Genomic DNA, 21,993 nt, shown 5'->3' on the forward strand with positions numbered 1-21,993 from the left:
GAGGGAGCAGGAGCATGTCCCCCTGCTGCACAGACGAGCCCCCTGCACATCCGGAGTCCCTCCCGGGGTCAGACCCACCCTGCCAGGCCTGGGTGCGCCTGTGTCAGGGTGCACGGGGATGGCCTCTCCCCTGCCCCCGCCTTCCCTCTCCGCTCTCCGGGGGCTGAGTGGGGCTCCCTCCAGGCCCTGGGGGTCAGACGGGAGTGGACTTACTGTGGGGGGAGCCCCCAGGTGTCTCAGTGACCGCCCCGCACACTGAAGCTTGCACACACCTGTCCCCCTGTCCTGTGACCTGAGGTCACACCCAGCCTGTTGGACTTCACGAGCTCGGCCTCCCTGAGCAACCCACTGGGGCAGGGACAGTGAGTCAGTGACACCCGCTTCCTCGGACTGAACGCTGCACCCCTTCGAAGGGGTTTCTCCCCAATCTGTCAGGCCTTTCAGCTGTGGCCCCTCGAAGGCTGGGCGGTCCAGACCAGGCTGCAGCCTGTGTCCTCGGCTTCGACACCAGCGCGCCCCGCACCGTCCACAGCGCCCAGCCCACAGCAGTCTGCGGTCACGGACGGCCGCGCCCAGCACTCACGCCGGCAAGGTCTGTAGCTGACACTAGTCGCTAATAAAACCCCGAAATCCATAATCTTCACCAGAAATTACCTAAATGCAGGGAACTGCGAACCACTCCAGTACATCAACCACTCACAGGCAGCTTTATCCTCTGAATTCTGGGGTGTCAGTGGTCTCCACACGCCTTGTTGTGGGCTCCCCTTCCCCTGCCCACACCATTCCGCCAGCCCCGCCCTGGCACGGGCTCTCCGGGACCCACACAGGGGGCTGATGATGGTCCCTTCCCCAGGGGGCCACAGCCTCCCCGTGCCGACCTGCACTTCCGTTTTCTGGACCGGAAATGAGGCACAGGAAGGGTTAAGGACTTGGCCAAAGTGGAGCTCGGATCTGACCCCCGCCTGCCCGCCCGCACCCACCGGGTTCCAAAGGCCGCCCGTCCCTAAGGCTGTTTATCCCTCCCGCAGGAGGATGCACGAGGACACACGTGTCCAACCATCACCTTCATCTTTATTTTATTAAGTAACGAGCAGACAAATAAACAGTAAGGGATGGGGGCGGCTGAAATCGTTTTCTTTTGAAACAATAATTTTCAGAAATCAAACAACTGTTATCACTTCCCGCTGCACGGGGCGGCAGGGCACCTGGGCAGGGCACCCGGGGAGGGACCCGCTGCTCACAGCCCGCAGAGCTGATGAGGCCGGGAGCTCCCCCGCCCCCAACACATTCGCAGACTTCCACGGGGGCGAGCCCCATCTGGTGCCCGAGAGCCATGTCTCATTTCATGATTTACCCAAACCACACGCACAACTGCAAGCAGAAATAAACAGAAAACTCTCGGCATATATAAGCCATGATGGATGATTAGTCTCATACAGTCGATCCAGCCTCACGGCTGATTCGCTCTTTTAAACACTTCACGGAAAGCAGCTGTCAGGCTTGCTCGCCGAGGCCACACGGCTTCAGAGACCGGAGGGCATGACCCTCTGCAGGCGGCCCCCAGCAGGCCGCTCTGGGACACTCTGGGGCGGCATGTTCCCTCACGTGCAGGGGCGCGGCGACCCGATCACCTTCACTGCCGGCCGCTCTGCACACACGTCACGATGTCCGGCAGGAGGTGGTTCCTGTTCTCCTTGGTGACCTGTGGGAAGAAGCAAGGCAGGGCGGTCAGATCCGTTTCCTCTCTTCAGTTGCCCCCTAGGTTCTTCTAGGCAATACTCTAGAAGAACCCGGACAGCGGGGGGTGGGGTATGCCACAACAACCCAGGAACGAGGCAGGTAGGAGGCGAGAGCGCGGAGGAAGCCCAGCTCTTGGGGCGCGCAGAAAACAGGGCAGGAGCGGTCGGACGCCCACCAGCCTCTGCAAAGTGGAAGTGAGTTCACAACAGATGCGTTCTAACCACGAGAGGGTCTAAGAACGAAGCCACAGGCAAAGCGCTCCAGAGTGGACACTGGGGATGCAGGGTGGTGCGCAGCCAGACCGACCAGACCTGGCCAGAAGGACCTGCCGGATGAAGCCGGGAGAACACGCCAACCAGCTGGGCCCATGGGGAGTGGCCAGCACACCTGCTGCGTCGCACCCAGAATTCTGGATGCTCCCACACGTCAGCCATCCACTCGCCTGTCCACGAACCTGGAAACTAGAGTGCTGCCAGGAGCCCCTGACATCAGAACGACGAGGATGCTGACACCCCGAGAACAACCTAGGGGTGTCCTGAGCTCTGAGCCGGCAGGGGCCGTGTGCAGACTAAACTCAGGGCTCCAGTCCCCAGTGTGCCTGCTCTCCGATCGACACCATCACAAAAACAGAAGTAACAGCTTATTCAAGCTTCACTTGATGACACATTTTTTACTTCTCTTCCTCTTGTGAGGACTCCACAGTCCAAGGAATACCACAAAAGGGTGACCCCACCAGGGAGCTGACTGGCAGGGTGCCACCCCACGTAAGGGCGGGGCCATCACCTCCCATCACCAACCCTTCCTGTGTGGCCCCCTCGACAGTCACCCAGCCACCCCTGACAGCGTGCCGGCCAGAAATGGGCCAAGGTGCTGGGGACAGAGAAATGACTCAGGTAAGACCTGACCTCATGGTGCCTGCAGACCAGAACCTGGGCACAGGCGGGAACAGGAGCGAGGGCGAAGAATGGATGAATGAATGAACGGCGAGCCCCACAAGGGCGGAGGGCACACCGGAGCGGCAGAGGCAGCCAGGAAGGGTTTCTGCGAGCCGATACCCCTGGCCTTTGATTTCACAGGGCACAGTGACAGAGGGGCGCCCAGACAGAGAGAAGGCCCCGAGTGCATGCGGAGGACCTGAGCGGGCCCCGTGTGGCTACACCTGGACCCCAAGAGGAAGGATGCACCCGGTCGCCTGCAGACCTCACCCGGTGTCTGGCAGAGGGCCTGGCACACAGCAGGTGCTAAATAAATGTCTGACGAGGAAATGCGCAGGGTCCTCACCCGCTTGGGCTCCTCGGCACGCAGAACACGGAGGCTGAGAACCAGGGGTGAGCACTGGGCCCAGCAGGCCTTCCACGCCCGCCCGCACAGGACCCGAGGTTAGGTGCTGAAAGAGTAAAAGCTAAAGCTGGAAAACACTCATTTTGAGGACACCTTATCATTAAAAATAATGAAAGCCAAAACTACATTAACACTCTGCTCCGCCCCTCTGATATCCCTGAGTTCTGGACATCACGCTGGGAACAATGTCTATGTGACACGCCCACTGAGCTGTCCTTCCACCCCCGGGCTGCCAACGACCTCTCGAGTGCTGGAGCATGCCCAGCACCTGCCGTCAGCACCAGGGCCTGCCCCAGGCGGGATTCGACGCCACTCCTCCGTCAACCACCAGGTTCAGGCTGCGGTCTCTCCTGAGGGGCTACTTAGAGAGGGGGCTGGGGGCTGGGGACAGAAAGAGACAGCGAGGAAGGCTGCAGCAAGGAACCCAGCTGTCCCCCTCCTCCTCCCTGCGCTGGAGCCCAGAGGGAAGCTGGGTGACGGACATCTGAGCCCTCTGTGCTGCCCCGTGAGGCCGGGACCTTGAGTCCCAGGGGACCTGGATCTTGCATTTGGCACGTGGTGGGTGCTCAATCAATGGTTAAATAAAGATTATGAAGATGCTGACCACCGTTTGCACCTCCTGGGACTACGGAACGAAGCTGAGGCGCTGGCTGCAGGGACAGGCAGGGATGATGCCTTTCAGTGTACCTTCTACAGCAAGAGAAGTGAAGAAGACAATTCAAAGCCCCAGGTGTAGCCGAGTTCCGCCTGCTGTCCTGGCCCCGCACCACTCAGCAGCCCTAGGACTGGCACTACTCACACTGAACACCCGCACGTCGGCTCTGCTCCGGATCTCCTCCACCAGGGCCAGCGGCTTCCCTTTGGGGACGGGGATGGTGCCGAGGACCACGGTGCCCGGGGCGGACAGCGTCTGGCGAACTGCCTGGATGAAGGGCTGACTGAAGAGCTCCATCTTCCCAACCTCGTCGATGACGCACACTCTGCAGCCTGGGCCGCCACCGGAACCCACCTGAGGGTGACAGAGACGGGGGCTGGGACACCAAAGGCACACGGAGCAGGGTCCCACCCCACAATCGCTCCCCAGCCAGCAGTCACACCAGGGAGAGCCAGAGCCAACTACACTGTGGAAGTCCATGCACCTCACGGTCCACAGGGGCCGACTCCCTGGGAACCGTCCCACCTCGAGCACTCAACTCCCTGAGCCCCCAGGTCTCCTGGCAGCCCCGCCCCTTCGGAGCAGCTCCAGTGATAACCATGCTTTCCGTCTGTGTCCACCCAGAACACCAGCGGACCCCAGGGCCTCGGGTACAAAGGAAGCGAGACAAGCCCGCCAGCCCTGAAATACACCGCCCCTTCCTTTCCGACTCTGAGTGAAATGAGATGCCCTGTCTTCCAGGAGGAAGTCAGTGCTGCGGGCCAAGGCCCATTTATTCCATAATCTGCAACAGGAGGGCTGGTGGAAAGAAGTAAAAATGAAACGTGGTGTCTTGGTTAGAATTAAAAAGCGAGCAGGGTCATGCCCTTCAAATATCTCAGATTCCGCCGCTGATGACTTTGCACCCTCCATCCAACACGCCCTGGGAGCCCCACCAGGAGCATGGGTGGAGCCGGGGGTCCTGACGACTGCCAGCCCCTGGGATTGGAACCCCTGCCCCACCCCAACACGGGACCAGGCTGGTCTGTGTGGCCAGAGGACACAGCAGAGAAGACAGTACGTCACTTCTAGACTGGGTAGCAGAGCCTGCTGGGTCTGGTCTCAGCCTCTTCCCCCACATGTGTCTCTGTCTCCCCACACTCCCCCCACCCCGCATGCTCACTCACTCTCACTCTCTCTCTGTTCCCCCACTGCTCACTCGCTCTGGGGGAGACAGCTGCCATGTTACTGAGACACTCAGGCAGCCGCTGGCGAGGCCCATGTGGAAAGGGTCCGAGGCCGCCCAGCCGCCCTGACAGCGAACCCAGGCACGGGTGCCTCCCGGTCAGGCTTCGGGTGTCTGCGGCCCCAGCCGACAGCTGGACAGCACCACACAGACACCATGGTGGCCCGACGCCCCAGGCTCGGCCATCCTGGGCTCCTGACCCAGGGAGGCCCTGTGAGATGATAAATCGTCGTTGGCTCAGGAACCGTTAGATCCGGGGCCCCCATTTGTTACACAGCGACAGATGACTGACACACGCGTCCCCCACAGGTCCTCCCCAGAGAAAGCCAACGGGGCCTCGAGCAGCTCCTCTGCAGCAGGGACGCGGCAGTGCCCACGCCGCACTCCGGGGAGCTCGGAGGAGGCTTTCTAGGCTCCGGGTGAGTCACGGCTCCGAGGGCTGCACGTGAGGCTGATTACAAAGTCCTCTTCACCTGCTGCCAGAGCACCCCGCCAGCCCCCCCCACCCTGTGTGCGCGCCCGCCTGCGCACCTGCGGCAGGAGATAAGGAAAGCACGGATCTCAGAACCCGTCTGGCCACGGAGAAACAGCTTTCTCTACAAAGAGAAGCGATAACGCTTCGCTTCTGGGGGCCTCCAGAGGCACAGCCACAAAAACTCTCTAGTTTTTTGTAGTAATCTTACTCCTTCCAACTCTCAAAAAGAACCCCACATGTGGGGTCTCAGAATAACCGCCGTCGCCAGCACCGTCCCATCAGGCAGAGAACGGCCCATCCGCACCCCCACAGCCCCGCTCCCCGCACACAGCGGGGTAGGCAGGACAGGGCCCCCCCAACAGGGCAACCCCTGCCCTTCGCATCAGCAGGTCCTGCTTATAATTATGAACTGATTTTCATTCTCCTGCTTAGTAAACATTTTGGTCCATGTTTAGACTTTTGATAAAAGTTTGGACTCTCTGATGCCTGATGTCCTTTTATTAGAGACTGCCTGGAGAGCTGATGGTTTGGGCTGCCGTAGAACGGGGATGATGTTTTTTCCAATGAATGAGATAACTGGACACAAAAGCTTAGACTCAGAAAAAAACCAACATTATGGCTCTTAGAGTTCAGCTCTTGAACGTCCAGCGATTTTACGCTTGTTAATGGTGCCCATCTTGTTACAGAAAGTATTTGGAAAGGCAGTAGCTAAATTTGATTTCTACTTGAAACCTAAAAAGAAAGTTATTTTTACCTTAGGATAAACTAATAAAGTTCTTAAGAAGTAAAATCAGGAGAAATTCTGAGGAGCAGGGCATGCACGGTCTTCACGCATCTCCGCACTCACTGCCTGGGAGCTTCAGAGGGACAGACGGACAGTCTGCAGTGGGGACAGAGGGCGGTCCCCTCACCTGGCAGCCAGAATCGTATCGGCACACGTCACGTGCCCCCAGAGGAGACGCCCGAGAAACACGCACCACCGTGTCTGTGGTATTCCGGCTGAACCTAAACACACGGAACAGCAGAAACCCCAAAGAGGAAGGTCCTACTAAAACAGAGGTGTCTCCTCAAAAAGGTCAATGCTGTGAAAGAATGACGGGCGATGCCCCGGGGGGAAGGAGCTCAGGAAATGCAATGATGAAGTGCAGCAGGCGGCCCCAGGGTGGAGGACAAGGAGATCACAAAGGACACTGTTGAGCTGACGGACAGAACTGGTGCAGGAAGGGCCGTTATGAGGTCAAAGCGTGTTTCCCGTGTGGCCCTTACTGAGAGAGTCATGGCGGCACCACTTACACAAGAGTGTCTCCTTGTTCTAAGGAAAAAGACACCGAACATTGTTTTAGGAGTTAAGTACACTGGTGACTACAATGTATTCTCCAAGGGCTGCCCTGCAAATGTATGTGTTTACACATATGTGCATACGCGTGTGCACACACACACACACACACACAGACAGTGAACGAACAGCAGGGCGAAGGTCAAATCCAGGTGACTGGATGACCAGTGTACAGGTGATCTTACACTGTCCTTATTCTTGAGCAAAATGACATCCAAATACAGTGTTTAAAAAGTGAGAATCAATACAAAGAAGGAAAACCGTGCACACCTCACCGTGCCCATCAGGAAGGGAAGCAGCACGTCAGCGTGAACTTCCTCCGAGGGCCCGTGGGACCTGAGACTGGCGTGCGTGGGGGGAGGGCCAGGACCCAGCGCTGGGACGGGACCCAGTGGGTGAGGGAAGGGAGACGCGGCAGCAGCGGTACAAATGCCACCCGCCGTGTCTACCAGGAGCGGGCTGCAGAAGGGCTGCACGAAGGCACCGACACCCAAGGCACAGGCCGGCTCGGCCCTGGGCCCCAGAGTAGGTGCTGCAGGCGGTGGGAGACTCGGCATCAGGCCTGCTCTGCCTGTGGGGTCAGGTTACCCGTAGGCAAGGGTTCACCCCCAGTCTCACTCACGGCAGGGGTGCTTCCACGGACAGTTGTTAATTGTGTGCTGTGTCTGATTTCCCTGGCTGACCCTGACGCACGCGTGTGACCGTGGAGCCGAGGAACGGGAGGTGAGGAGGGACGGAGCCATGCAGAGCTCCTGGCAACCTTCTGGACACAGAGCCTGACCACAGACACCCCGGTTTCCCGAAACCCGCCCCACGCCCAGCGGCCTGAAAAGCTCAGTGGCACTTGTAGGTCAAGGGACTGAAAACCCAGCCTTTCCCCAGACAGGGGTTCTCGCCCCTGAAGACGAAGCTTTAAAGATGTGAAGCGGAGCTTTACTTCAGAATTGAAAGTAGGTCCTACTCTCGAAAACAAAACACGTACTAAAAGCCTTATTGTGATCAAAACAGGAAAATGCAAGTTCAGACTCTGTTGGTTTTCATCGGCTGTTCTGTTCTGGGTTACCATTCCTTCCACAGAGCTTCACTAAAATGACGCTGCTGAGCCTGAACAGTAGGGCTGTGAGTGGAAGTCCCTTGCTCTTTAAGACATACAGGGCCGCCCATCATGGTCTCCCTGTGTGAGGAGGGGGCGCCCTGGGAACCAGCAGCGCCAAGCCCCGCAGTGCCAGACCAAACTCCGACACGGCGCCGTGTGGCTGACCGCGAAGCCCCCGTGGAAGGGGCAGGCTGATCCAACAGCCTTGACCGTTGGACAGCTGGAAACCAGTCCTAGTCACGGCGGCATCGGGAAACAGAGGGGACCCGTGGATAACCTCACCCACCACGTTTCAGAGGAAGAAATAAGACCAGAGATATCATGCTCTTGGCTCTGGAGGGTGAAGGCTGTCTGACACGGTGAGAGATGCTTCATCTATAAATAACTACAATTTTGTATCATCCCTCTCTCCGTCTAAGACTTTTTATGATGGATCATAAAGTCTTGATTCTACAGTTCACGCCAGCTCTATCTTACAGGCTACTCTCCAGCCTATGCCTCCGCTTCCCCATCTGTGAAACAAGAATACAGTGACGTGTTACTCTGAGGATTAAATGACCTAGTGCCTAGCACACAATTTGCACTCAATAACTATTTATCATCATCACCACCACTACCACCATCACCACCAGCGTCATCACCATCACCACCATCACCACCATCTCCACCATCTCCACCACCATCATCACCACCATCATCACCACCACCTCCACCATTACCACCACTGTTACCACCACCATCACCACCACCACCACCATTACCGCCACCATTACCACCACTACAATTGGGAGAAGTGAACAAACCAGAGAGAATAAGACATGTTTTTGAGGAATAATATGACTAATTGCTGAGGTAATTAAAATAGCATGGTACTGATGCAAGAATCAAACAGATCAATGAGAGCCTAAAACATTACACACGGACACACATTTTTAAAGTGATTAATGAAGCATAATAAACTAATGAGAACAGGTTATTTACAAATGGTTTTGGTAAGCTGGCTAAGTATTTGGAAGAAAATCAATTGAGAGTGTGGCTGTATATTACAGTCAAGATAACCCAGATGGTTTAAAACATAAAAGTTAAAAAAATAAACAAGTACATGCACAGAAGAAACACATTTTATAATAACTTGGAATATGGACAGACTTTCTCAATGTTGAAAAAAAATCACAGCTGAGAAAAATACAAGCAGCCAATATAAAAAGATTATTCGCTTTATAAAAGATCTCTTTTAAGCCAAAAGAAAAAGGAACGAGGAAAGGAACAAACAATTTAGATTAAAAAAAGTGCCCGATGAAAAACATCTAACCTCATTCCTGTAACAAAGCGAACCAGGGCAAAGCAGCGTGTTCCCGCTGGAACACCACACAGAGCCCCGCGCCGGCGAAGTGCAGCGAGGCAAACGCTCGCACCCACGGGCAGCGCGCAGGGCGCCCAGGGACACCGCCGTCACGGACACACCCAGCAGCACGCGGCCAAACCCCGACCGTTCACTCGCCTCCAGATGCTTCCCAGGGCACAGCACAGCTGGGGAAAGGACGGATGATGAGCGCGGTGTCTGTGGCAAGGCCGCCTACTGCAGCGCTAAGTGACCTCAGTGTCCGACACCGAGGAACGGACGGTTACACCAATGATGAAAATCCACATCACGACGTCATAGGCCATCATTAAATCACCATGGTTGCAAAGACTGTCACGCTCAGGACCACTCCCGTAGCATCACTCAGCCATGTTACGGGAAACTCCCAGCCTCTAAAGCTACATACAGCGTTCTCCCAATTCTGGACGACTGGAAGATGGACTCGGTACAGAAAAAGGGCAGAAACTGATTATGATAACAGTGGCGAAACTCACTTATTCATCTTTTCCTTTTATGTCATTGTTTTAAACGAATTTCCTACCTGGGGTACGTTGAACTCAAATACTCAAGACAACAACAAATGTTGTTAACTAAGATGTCACCCATGAAATAAAATATATATATAAACACCCACCAACCCTACAAAGGACCTTCTAAAATCCTCACTACTGCGTCTAGGAATGTTCCCAGTCTTACTCGATTTTTCCTCATCTCCCACGTGAGCCCACAAAAGTCCTCGAGACCCCGCCCCGCCCAAGGGAAGGAAGCACCCGCACCATCACAAGAGGGGCCGCACCATCACAAGAGGGGCCAGGCTGTGCCAGAGCCCCATCCAGGCCCCTGCTGTCCCGCCCCGGCTGCTCCCAGCTCCAGGCCCTCCCTCTGCCCCAGCGCAGCGCAGGCAGGCCCGCTGGGACACAGCACTGTCCTTCTTACGTCCACACCATAGACACCCACCAGAGAGTCACCGCCAGGGTTTCTGTTTCCCTACATCCCGGCACCACGAACCAACACACCGTCAATCTGGGTCAGGGCGTTGGCCTGCCTGCGTGTGCTTTCTGAAGCTTTCGGTTCATTTCACTTGGTCGTGCCAATTGCCAATAGCAGAATTTGTCTCCCTTGATTCCCCTATGTTTGTTGCCTATTTAAACTTTTCTCTCTCTTTTTTACTATAAAGGCAAAACACTCATTCTTTTTTCCGTTCCTCATCCCAATAAAATACACGCGATGGGATAAGACTCCCTGCTTCAGAAAAGAAATCCATGCCCTGGACTGGGTAAGAAGCCGCAGCCTGTGGGTTTGGTAATTAAAGTATAAATAAATGGAGAAGTCTGCCTTATTTTTTAATTAAAAAAGAGATTCAATTCTTAGTCCTGCAGCACTCGATTTCTTGTGGAATCTGGCAGACACTCGGCACATGCGCACAACGCACTCCCAGGATTCAGTCTGCTCCGAGCAAGGCAAGTAAAAATCAATTCTGTGTATTGATCTCCTGCCAAAGCCGGCGTCTTTACCTGGGATTTCATTTGCAGCATTCCGCTTGCCTTTTGAACGTCTGAGCAGATGGGTTTGTATCTGCCCGGAAGAGCTGGAGAGAAAACCCCAGGGCAGCAGGTCCAGGACAGCCCCAGAGCAGGAAACAAAGAGGGAGGGGCTGGGGGCGGGGAGGCGGGAGCCCCAGCCAGAGGGAGGTGGCAAAGCGGCTGCAGGCTCTGAGGAGCAGCAGCCCCACCCAAAACGAAGCCCCTCCCCAAACCAAGCGCCCAGCACTGCCAGCCCTCTGACGTAGAAACCGTCCTGGGCAGGCTGCAGCTACAATTTCCCGCGGCCTTGGAACGCTGCTAAAGCCCTTCACTGCACATTTCAGCTGAGCCCCGGATGTCAGAAAAGAGCAGCGAAGCCAGGATCTGAGGGGTATGCGCCCGAAGAAAACGGCCAGGGCCAAGGGCAAAGGCCAGTGCACCCCGGCAGGCGTGGGCACGTGTGGGAGCTAGTGTGGCCACAGAGCGGTGGCAGCAGGTGGGCAGTTACCAGGGCTGGACAGCACAGGGCCTCCAGCCCAGAAGGGGGAGCTCGGACTTTATTGCTGACGTGATGGAAACTGCTGGAAGGTTTAAAAGAGCCCCTTCAGACAGGTCTACACCACCCATTTCCACAGAGGCAAACGGAAGTCCCAAGTCTGTAACTCGGCAAATGGAGCCCACATCCCTGATGGGGTCCACAAGGCCCTGCCTCCCGGCCTCACCCACCCCACCAAGCTGTCTGCCTCCGGCTCCCGCCCCAGGGCCTGGGGCCTCCGTCTTCCAGAATATTCTCCCCAGGCCCCTCCCCCCAACACCCACTATTCTCTCTGAAGGGGTGGAGTCTCCTCATCTTTTCAGTTCAGTTCAAAGGCCGCCCCTCTGGGCTCTCAGTGGGCGTGGGGTTTCTTTGGGGATGGCACCAACGCTGTGAACTTAGACTGTGGTGAGCACTGCACAGCCCTGTGAATATGCTAGAAAAAATCAAATTCTACAAATCACTACATTTGAAATGAGTGAAGTGTATGGCATGTGAATTATCTCTCAATGACCTGGCTTAAAAAGAAACAATATAGAGTAACATAATGTGTTAGGTGCTTTCCATTATATTCATAAAATGACACTTTTCCTTCCTAAATGTCTATTGCTCATGCTGTGAAAACTGGGTTAATATGTAAACTAAGAGAAAATAGAGAAAAGGCTTATTATGTTTGGGGGTGTTGGTAGCTGGGCATCAGAGCCCTCCCAATACAAAATCTTTGTATGTGCTGAATTTATGTGACAAGGAACTTAACTATAGTTCAAAGTGACAGCAAATTATATTGCATATACCGTATTTTGCCATGTATAATGTGCACCCACATTTTGGGGCCAAACTTCCAGGAAAAAATCTTTAATTTTAACCTTTCAATTCATTTATTTATATTTAGAAATGAAACCGATTATCATATTCCAGGCTATTATTTCATATACGGATATCTTTATTGCTTTCTAGAGTTAGACTTTTAACTCATAAGCATAAATGAAAACATTAAAAACACTTAGGTAGATACGGAATTAGTACTACCCATGTCTAATGTGCACCCTTATTTTCCCTTAGAAATCTGGGCAAAAAAGTGCACATTACATACAGCAAAATATGGTACTTATTACGGGTCAATCACTGGAAGACTTTTAAACTACAAAATGCAAAGCTGGCCTCTCCTTCAGAGCAAAAGCCACTCCGTCCCAGGGCCCGCAGGTCCCACAATGCACTGCGCACAGAGGGGCTCCGGGCGGAAACCACTCACATTCCTCAGGACCGGGAGCGCCAGCTGCTCAAAGGCCGGCAGATCCACCACGTACTGCCCGACTCGGCACTCCCGTCTGCCCGGCGGAGGCTCTGACCTGGAAAGACAGTGAGTTCCCATTGAAAGACCCCCGTACTGGTTCCTGGTTGTTGGCTACTCCGCTCACCCTCCGGCCTCCCACTTAGGCTAATCCTGGTCCAAAGCCACCTGCACAAAGAGAGGTGGCATGGAGAGCTGACCAGAACCCAGGGTCGCCCCGGGAGCAGGGCGACCTCTAAGCGTGCCCACCACCACTGGCAGGCCTGGTGGTCTCCTTGGTGGGGCCCACCCCGAAGCTCCAGGGAGCTGCCACCCCAACTAGGACTCAAAAGCAGCTCAGGAAACAGCGCTTCCTAGGCAATGGCATGAGCTTTACGTGAAATACAGATTTGTACACATCGTTCTTCACGTGATGATTTCAATCTGCTTCTTTCTCTAAGAGATCCAAAGGCCTAAGACTCTCCAAGACAGAAGAGAGCATGGGGCTCGACCTCGTGCCCGGGGAGGACTAAACAGCACAGAACTGAAGTCTCGTACCCAACTCTGGACAAAGGCCCCCGCAGCCCGGATAGCGTGACAACGTCGAACCCCACTCTTCTCCCGCCCTGCCGGACCTCTTCCGTGTAGAACCCGTCGACCGGCACGCCGGAGGACTTCAGAACCTCACTGGCTTTCTGGATCAGAGTTGTCTTTCCAATTCCTGGGAAGAAACACAAACCCCGTTAGGTCCGGTCCCTTGCTAGAGCGTGCCCAGCACTCTGCCCGCCGGGAGCAATCACAGTGGGGAGGAAACGGGCTGCAAGTGGGTTTTATGAGTATTAACCTCACTTCGACCTTGAGTGCCCCGGGTTAAAACTGCTTAATTTCACGTAGAAACCAGCATAATAAAAATATGGAGCATATTACATTTTATAGCATGTTACAGCACATCTGCAGCATATTACACTTATTTTTACATTCTGAAACAGTATCAATTTAGTCACATACACAATCTAGAACCAAGCCAGTGGCTTCTCAATGACAGTATCAAGTGCAATTTGCACCCTGTGAATCCTAAGTTCACCCCCTCCCTGGGTGGCCCCGCTCTTTCACCTAGGAAGCGAAACTGGTCATGCTGGGGTCAAAGGCTGGGCATTCTAGGATTTCCACCTTCAAGGCACTGTGTAGCCACATTTAAAAGTGGGAGATTCCCTTCACTACCCCATGGACTTACCTCACTATGGCTCCTCAAAACGTGTCCCTTAAGTACCACTGCCAGCACTAAAAATAGCAGTCTTCACACTCTTCACAAGAGCTACCCTATTAGCTTGGTGACCCCTCTGTCACTACCTCCAGTGGCCCTAAGCACTCCTTTGGCTGACCCAACCCCTCCCCAAATGATAACCTACAGATCCCTCCCAACCTCTGACCCTTCCCTTCCTCCCAGCCTGGCCTGTGGACGACTCTGATGAGCTCTTTCAACTCTGATGAGCCCTTTCGTGTTTACAGGCACCAGCAGGTGCTGCCGAATGGAATGACACTGCCCACTGGCGTTCCAGAGCCAGGCACATTCCAGAACATTCCAGCATGCTTCAGGAGCGCTTTCTCGGTTAAATGCTCACAGTCACCCTCCGAGGCAGTCACTGTTCCTGCTCCAGTTTTACAGATAAAGACCCTGAGGCACAGAGAGGTCAGGTAGCTTACCCGAGGTCACCCAGCCAGTAGGGGCCGGACATTGAACAGGGCCTTCCTGTCACCGCGACTTTGATTACTCGAGCCTCATTCCCGGACAGAGTCAGGCCAGTGGCATCATGAATGAACGCCCCAAAAAGGAAAAGCAGGGAGCACTTCTAGCAGGTCTGCAACAGAGCTCTGCTGAGACGCCACAGCGCTGAAGGTCAGATTATTTCTCCGGCTGCCCACAGTCATGAGGGTTCCCTCGGGACCCTTTTAAGTGTCCGTGAAACAAAACATGATCTGTTACTCTTACTGAATGCATCTCTCCCAACTGCTGCTTTGGCAAAGTCCAATTAATTTGACTAATGCAGGCAAGTGGCATTGGTGGGTAGGTAAACTGGTACTGTTCTGAAGGGTAATTTCAACATGCCTTACCACAGTGCACAGAAATTCTGGGGTCAGGAGCTGTCCTCAGCAAAGGTCTGACAACAGGCACATGACATTTATTAGCACGGAAAACAGACCACGAGACGTGAAAGTAATGTACGGGGGAAAAGCAGGTTTAGAAACAGCAGGCACACCAATGTTACTCCATTGTGATTTGTTTTTAAAATTCTGTGTTGGAATTCCATGTGATATCAGTCTTCTTTAAAACTTTCTTGAATGAGAAAATGAGTGGATATTACTCTTAATGTAAGAAAAAACAGAGCTATTTGCATTTTGAAAAAGAAACTGGAGCGGCTGCGGTCAGAGGGACACACTGTGCGTGCTGTCGTCCTGGGTGTGACGTAGGACACAGCAACGCAAGAGGCAGGGGGCTCGGGTCTCTGTTTCCTCCTCAGCTATAGCACTGCCTTCCAGGTAACGTTTCATCTGCATTAACGAAGCTGCCAGCCTCGTGCTGTCTGTACTGGCTGCACACCGAGCGGTACTGAAGACCCCGGGATGACAGCCCGCACTGCGTACAGACAGAACAGGGCAGAAAGCTCCAGTATTATTTTGGTTCTGGTTCTCCCATAAAGCCTGCCCTGAGATAAAGATTCAAGTGAAGGCAGTGTAACTTGGGAAGTGCCCCCAAGACACACTGGTAGGGAGGTAACTGCATGAGCAAGCAAGTTACCACTGTGGGTAGCTGGAGCCTAATCCCCCGGGGGGATCTGAGGACACAGTCCCGGACCCGAGGCTCAGCTGTCCTGTCTGAGAGGGGAGGCAGTAGGGGGCTTACTTCCATCTGCCATGGATCTGAGGCTGCCCCTGGGGGACAGGAAGTCCCTGGCCCATCAGACCTGCCCTGTGCACAGGCAAGATGGGCTCCGGTGACCAGAGAAACCCTCCGTTGGGTCACAGTGGGACAGCTGCAGCTGGGAGCAGAGCTAAGGGCCGGAGTGCCCTCTCTGACCAGACAGCTTATCTGCTGGTCTGAACGCGTAGAGAAGATTTAGCCAGCCCACAGGGTTTGGGGATGAGTTGGTGACGAAAAGAAACTATGTGAATGAAAACACAACAGGCACTAATTCCAAAGGGAAGAAAAAAGCTGTGCACAATAGGAAAAGCAGTTATGGATTCCCACCGGATCTTGGGTGATTGGTTCTCACACAGTCATTAATACCGGAGACACACTGACTAGGAGCTAATCACGATCCCAGTGTGCCTGCGGTGGGGAGACGGGGAGGAAGAGGGGGAGTGGGCCTGAGGATGGGCTTCAGAGGGCTGCATTGTGGAATCACCCAAATCTTTCAACTACGTGCGTATGAAACTTCTATAAATAAGGAAGCGGAGAGAACCAGCGCCAACCTGGCCCACCTGTGTCCCCGCCAACCTCCAGGACTCAGGCAGGTGCAATCACCATGAACAGGTCCCCTGTGAGGAAACACAGAGGGGGCCTGGGCCCATCCTGCTGGGAAACTGCATCCCAGACCTCAGATAAGGGGCTGACCAATCACCTTCCAAAAGACAGTCCTGTGCAACATCCGGGAGTACCTCTGGCTATCAGAAAGTTCTCACGCTACCCTCCCTCCTCACTGCTCCTCCACTGCCTGGTAAAAATAAGATTCCAAAGTCTGCAACATTAGTAGCCTCTGCTACTTAAGGCTAAGCATAATCATTAAAATAAGGTGACAGAGAATTCTAGGGTTACAATCTTTGACTGCTGAACTCTCAGCTAATTGAACATTAGACCCACCTTGCAAAGGGGCTGAAGAATCCTTTTCCTCACTCTTAAGCCCATCTTTCTCCCTGAGCCTGAGGCCCACCGGCTGCCTGCCTCTTCTTGTTGTCATGCCCACTACATGTGCACCGCGGTGTTTTAAAAGCCATTTCCTCCTCTAGCCTCTCCTTTGACCTCACACTATCCCATTCACTGGTGAGAACTCCAGAGCTCGCAGGAGTGAGGGATTTGCGCCACGACCGGCATCAGAGGGACCAGGCACAGACACAGGGTCTGAGAGCGGGTCCTTTGGTACCAAAACTTCTCGGCCGGCAGCCTCATCCGTGAGCGGAATTCAGGAGTCAGTGAACTCAGAGAAAGGGAATAAAAGTTTCACCACCCTTCCACTGACCCCTCCTTCAATTACGAAAGTGGATCAGCACACAGGCAGCTGTGTGACTCTCAAAAGAAGCCGGGCCCCTTCCTACTCAACACGGAGGTGACAGGTATCCTGAGCATGGTCCCTGCGCATCGCCACGGCAAGGCAAGGCCAGGGTCGTTCTTACCGCGGCCGCGGGTGCCCGCTGTCTACTACTTTAACAAAGCCCACGTCCCCACACCACAAGTTTGCTCTTCTCGCCACGGTGGGCTTCATCTCTAATCCTATCTACCCCAGGTACTTAAAACCCCGCTTTCTGGGAAAGGGTACGTAGGCTTCAGAGTACCAAGTCGGCAATATATAGCACTTCAGCGACCAAGCATCCAGAGCCCGGGAGCCGGCCGCCCCCACTGCGCGCGCCCCCACGCCCACCCGTCGGCTTCCCAGAGGCGGAGACCCGGCGGGGTTACCTGGGGGACCCGTCAGGAATACGTGCCGGGCCATACTGCGGGCCGGAGGGGGATCACGACCCGGGTTTGGGGTCCCGGACACAATCCGGAGAAAGGGGTCTCTGTCTAAGTACCGCCCACCGCGTGGTGCAGGCCCCACCTCCGCCGGCCGGAAGCACCGCCCCCTTGCCGCGCGTGCGCCGTCAGCTCTCGGCCGCGGCCAGCGCATGCGCCTTCAGCCCCCGGTCTGCATCTGCGCGTGCGCCCTCAGTCTTCGGGCTCGGGTCTGCACGGGGGTTGTAGTGGACCCTGGTTGGTGGTCCCCGTCCTGTGCGACTCCCTGAACAGCAGTCTCGGCGCTGGCCTCCTGTGGGGTGTTTGCAAGGAGGGTTGCGTGAGGAGTTCAGTTACTAAACCATCGCTGTTCCACGTGAGCGCTGTCGCCCGAGCCCTGCCCTGAGATCGGGCCGGCGGGCTGAAATCCCCCAGGCTGCGGGGACAGCCCATCTGAAGGTGTGACTTGCCCAGCGTTGTCAGCCACAGCTGCGGAGGAGAATGATCTGATTGAACCTGCTTGATGCCTGGGCTCCCCCTCCACAGCTGCAGAATTCCTCTGGATCTCCTGCCGTTTAAAACTCCCTGGCTAATGGGGGGAGGTTGGGGAATTGGGTGGAAAAGATGAAGGGATAAGAAGTATAGATTGGCAGTTACAAAATAGTCACGGAGATATAAAGTACAGCTTAGGGAATATCGTCAGTAATATTGTGATGCCACGGCGCCAGATGAGCACTGGACTTATGGGAGGATCACTTCTAAGGTATAATGAAGTCTAACCATTAGGCTGTACTCCTCAAACCAATACAATGTTGAGTGTCAACTGTAAATGAAAAATAAAAACATAAAAAAACAAACTGGCAATTTCTGAAGTCCCCGGGGGTTGAGAACGCTCATCATGCTCTCTTCAGCCCTGGATATGAAGACCACTTCTCCCTCTTAGCTACATACCCCCTAAACATAGACAAATGCAGTACCCCGCTGGGGGAGGGGGGTGTCCCTGTTCAAAGAATTAAGTGGCTTCCCCCTCACCTAGCCACTTGACATGTTTCTGCCAGTGAAATGAAGTGGCCGTGGCCTTGGGCCAGATTTACCTGTAAACGCTTTCAGTTTAACACGTGTGGAGTTTGACTTGCGATCAATCATTCTCCATCCTGGCTGAGAAAGCAATTTCAGTGAGCGCTCGACTTAATTGGTTGGTGCCCACGCGGGAGCTGCAGGAACCCCTTTAGCCTGCCGTGCGCACCAGTCAGATGGCCTCTGTGCCTTGCTGTTTAAAAAGGAGTCATCTAAAAACATATTTAGACTTGTACAATGTAGCTGCCACCATCATTTCTGCAACATTTATAATGCATCCCTGGTAATGTGGGGCCTTCCACCTGCGTTTATCTTTCACCTCCACGCCATCAAGCACAGCCAGCCGAGGTAGCTGAATAAACCCACAAGAGTAGTTTCCAAAAGAAAGAAAGGAACAGGTACATGGTCATAAATGTATGCTCTTTTAAAATTTTTTAAAATGCTAATTATGTAATATTTTTCATCACTGAAAAGCAGTTTATGTTTGCAAGGTCCACCAGGAGTTGGACTTTGCTGCTGTACCTGGAATTCTGGTAGCTGCAAGCAGGCAACGGTGAAAGCAGCCAAGGGACATGGAGACTCCAGGTGCAGAGGATTGATAGCTCAGAACAAAAAGAAATTTCTTCCATAGTTGGAGGTTCTTTTTTTCCATTAAACACTATTTCTTTGGGTCGTGACTACATGGGTGTCTTCACTTTGTGATGATTCATTGATTGGGGCCTTTTGTAGAGCTTCCTCCATGGGGTTTCACATCAATAACAAAGGGGAAATACCTTATATTCGAGAGTAACAACAAAAGAGGGGAAGATAATTAGAGACACATTTTTAAATAAATTGGTTACTAAAGTACTGTGCTGAATCTAACTTTTGCTTGCTATCCAACCAAGGTAGAATTATGGAACAGGTGATTCTAATTATTTCCCTACAGCACCTGCGTGCAGCCTCCCTTTGATAGGATCCAGTACCATTTTTTATCAAAGTAGGCTGTAGTACGTGTCTAAAATCTCTATAATCCCCAAAGTCCTGAAAACCCCCGTGTCTCTGTTTGTTTTCATATCTGCTTTGCCAGCGATGTCCTAGTTTTAAAACTCTAAGTTCTGTGTCTTTGGAAGCCCTCCTCAGTTCCAGGCAAACCTAGAGGGTTGGTCATTTTACTGTTAAATGGGCAGAGGAGCATTTGAAAAGCAAAGCAAAGAGCTTCATCAGGGTTAATGATATAGATGGAATGTTTGTATCCCCCTAGAATTGACATGTGGATACCTAATGCCCCAGGTGATGGCATGGAGAGGTCATTAGGTCATAGTGTCAGCCTTGGAGGCGGGATTAGCGCCCCAGGGAGATGCCTAGCTCCTTTCTGCATGTGAGGACACAATGAGGAGCCTGCAGCCCAGAAGAGGACCCTCTGCCGATCAGGATGGCACCCCAATCTCATGCTTCCAGCCACCAGAACTGTGAGAGACAAATTTCTGTTGTTTACAAGCCGCCCGGTCTTGGCATTTTGTTACAGCAGCGTAGACTGACTGAGACCGCAAACAAGCAGTTCCGCTCTTACGATTGTTCATTACAAGCTGGTTGTGCTGAACATGGGACCTTTTCCTGAGGAAACGATCTGTCAGCAGTGATAACTAGAAGGCCTATTCAAAGCAGTCTGTGCTGGATCCCTGTCAGCGCTCCAGGCCCTGAGCACTGTGTGGAAGCAGGGACGACTCTGCGACTCTGTGCCCTCACCTCCCCCTCCAGCACAGTGTGCCTGCATGCCCGCTGCCCCCCACAACCCCCACAACCCCCACACACCCGGTATCCAGAAGTACCTCCCCGGCTTGGAGAGAGAACAAGGGTTCTGGCATGAGGCTGGGATAAGCACCGAGTGCAAGAAAACAGAACAGGATGAATGCGGCTACAAGGCATGTGAAGACACCCTTGCAGGAAGAAAAGACACCTGCCGAACCGAAGTTAGAGAGCTGTTAGGTGCTGAGGGTGAGACCCGAGCCAGATCCGATGCCTTCGAAACCTGTGCTGTGCTCACACTGACTTAGCTATGGACTTCGCTTGCAGTTTTCAGACCAATCAAGAGGCGGTGTGTTCATTTAGAGTCACCTTCTTGTTGAATTTCCACACCCGTGGAATTTCTTTTCTAACGACAACTTTATATTAGTGTACAAACACTAAACTGCGAGTAATAGCTGTGTGTGTGTGTGTGTGTGTGTGTGTGTGCACGTGTGTAGGTTCACGGGTTTGGGTGCCACCTGCCGCCCATTCGTGGGCCCATGTCCTCGTGTGGGGATGAGGGAATGGAGCTTTGCAGAAGCTCTGGCTCGAAGTAGGGGTCAGTGGAGGCCTGGAAACGGAGGACCACTCGCTGATGTTCTGGCTGTGGCCCGTGGCCCTGGACATGGACTGCGGTCTGGGCCCAGACCTCGGCTGTGCGGTGTGCACTTTAAAAAGTGTGGCTGTTATCAGAGTAAATCAGAAAACCCACCTAGATGAGAGTCACTGAGTCACTGCGAGATTCCACAAAGAACGGTGAAGTAGGAGAAGACAGGGATTCTGCTGAGGCTCCTTAGGCACACTGGGAGGAAACATGGAAGGCCGTGGGGACTAACTGAGGACAGGCTGAGAGGTGCAGGGAGAGGGAGCTTCCCGGGGCTTTATGTCCTTTCCTCAGGAACACTGGCGCTGCAGAGCTGCTTTGTTCAAGTTCGTAGTCATGTGTTCCACCTGAATCCCATCAGTAGAGAATCTCTTGTTTGCAAAATAATGTGGCTCTTGTTCTGGTTTGCATCTGGCTCTGATGGGTAAGAACCAAATAAAAAAATTGCTGTATCTAGTGAATAGTCAACATGTGATACAAATGGTGGTTATTTAATAATCTCTCCTTTTCTCCTGTTCTCCTTCCATCCATCCCTCCCTCCCTGCCTCCCTTCCTTCCTCCCTCCCTCCCTTCCTCCCTCCCTTCCTCCCTTCCTTCCTTCCTCCCTTCCTTCCTCTCTTCCTTCCTCCTTCCCTTCCTTCCTACTCTCCTTCCTCCCTCCCTTCCTCCCTCCCTCCTTTCCTTCCTTCCTCCTTTCTTTCCTCCCTCCCTTCCTTCCTCTTTTCCTTCCTCCCTTCCTTCCTTCCTCCTTTCCTTCCTCCCTTCCTTCCTTCCTCCTTTCTTTCCTCCCTTCCTCCCTCCCTTCCTCCTTTCCTTCCTCCCTCCTTTCCTTCCCCCCTCCTTTCCTTCCTTCCTCCCTTCCTTCCTTCCTGCCTGCTTGCCTCCCTTATTCTGTTTTATTCCGGACACCATGCACTGCAGTAAATGGTAGGGATCACAGATACACATGAAATACCTTCTGTCCTGAGGAGACTAAGACAGCCAAACAAACGACTGGTGTGCAGCCTTTTACACCTGAGGTCCATTTTTTTTAAAAAAATTAAATGTCCATGAGTTACAAAGTCTTTCAACAGTAAAACACCTTGCGTGGAGCTGCAGGGGGAGGAATTACTTTTCCATCCCTCAGGTTACCCTCATGGATGACAGATTGCCGTTAGGGAGCTGGCGCTGCGTTTTAGTGGCGACCTTTTACCTCATGGACACGATTAGCACATGACAACAGCTAACATTCACTAGCGTTTGCTACGTGCCAGGCTTTCTTCTCAGAGCATTGTAAGTTAT

The 21,993-nt window shown here is 53.6% G+C and overlaps 1 protein-coding gene across 2 annotated transcripts; it reads right to left on the reverse strand.

Annotated features, from left to right (window-relative positions):
- Positions 1 to 1,051: 1,051 nt before the first annotated feature.
- NTPCR (nucleoside-triphosphatase, cancer-related) lies at positions 1,052 to 17,403 on the reverse strand. 2 transcript variants are annotated; one of them, XM_028531340.2, is made up of 5 exons: positions 17,232 to 17,403; positions 13,118 to 13,280; positions 12,542 to 12,638; positions 3,881 to 4,090; positions 1,052 to 1,702 (listed from the first exon to the last, which is right to left on the reverse strand). In XM_028531340.2, exons 1-5 carry the CDS (start codon positions 17,263 to 17,265, stop codon positions 1,634 to 1,636), a joined length of 573 nt encoding a protein of 190 aa, XP_028387141.1. In that variant the 5' UTR covers positions 17,266 to 17,403; the 3' UTR covers positions 1,052 to 1,633. The 2 variants fall into 2 exon arrangements, with proteins under 2 accessions (XP_028387141.1, XP_028387142.1); XM_028531341.2 differs by lacking the exon at positions 3,881 to 4,090 and having other exon boundaries at positions 17,232 to 17,388.
- Positions 17,404 to 21,993: the final 4,590 nt, after the last annotated feature.

The sequence above is a fragment of the Phyllostomus discolor genome, chromosome 15, assembly GCF_004126475.2.
Source record: "Phyllostomus discolor isolate MPI-MPIP mPhyDis1 chromosome 15, mPhyDis1.pri.v3, whole genome shotgun sequence".
Taxonomy (NCBI): Eukaryota; Metazoa; Chordata; class Mammalia; order Chiroptera; family Phyllostomidae; genus Phyllostomus; species Phyllostomus discolor.

Excerpts from the sequence above, each read along its gene's own strand:
- NTPCR (XM_028531340.2), bottom strand. The coding sequence starts at position 17,265 with ATGGCCCGGCACGTATTCCTGACGGGTCCCCCAG. Across the intron at positions 12,639-13,117 it reads GGGCCTTTGTCCAGAGTTGG|GTCAGAGCCTCCGCCGGGCA; the intron begins GTACGAGACTTC and ends CTGTCTTTCCAG. Across the intron at positions 1,703-3,880 it reads CCGACGTGCGGGTGTTCAGT|GTCACCAAGGAGAACAGGAA; the intron begins GTGAGTAGTGCC and ends TTCTTCCCACAG.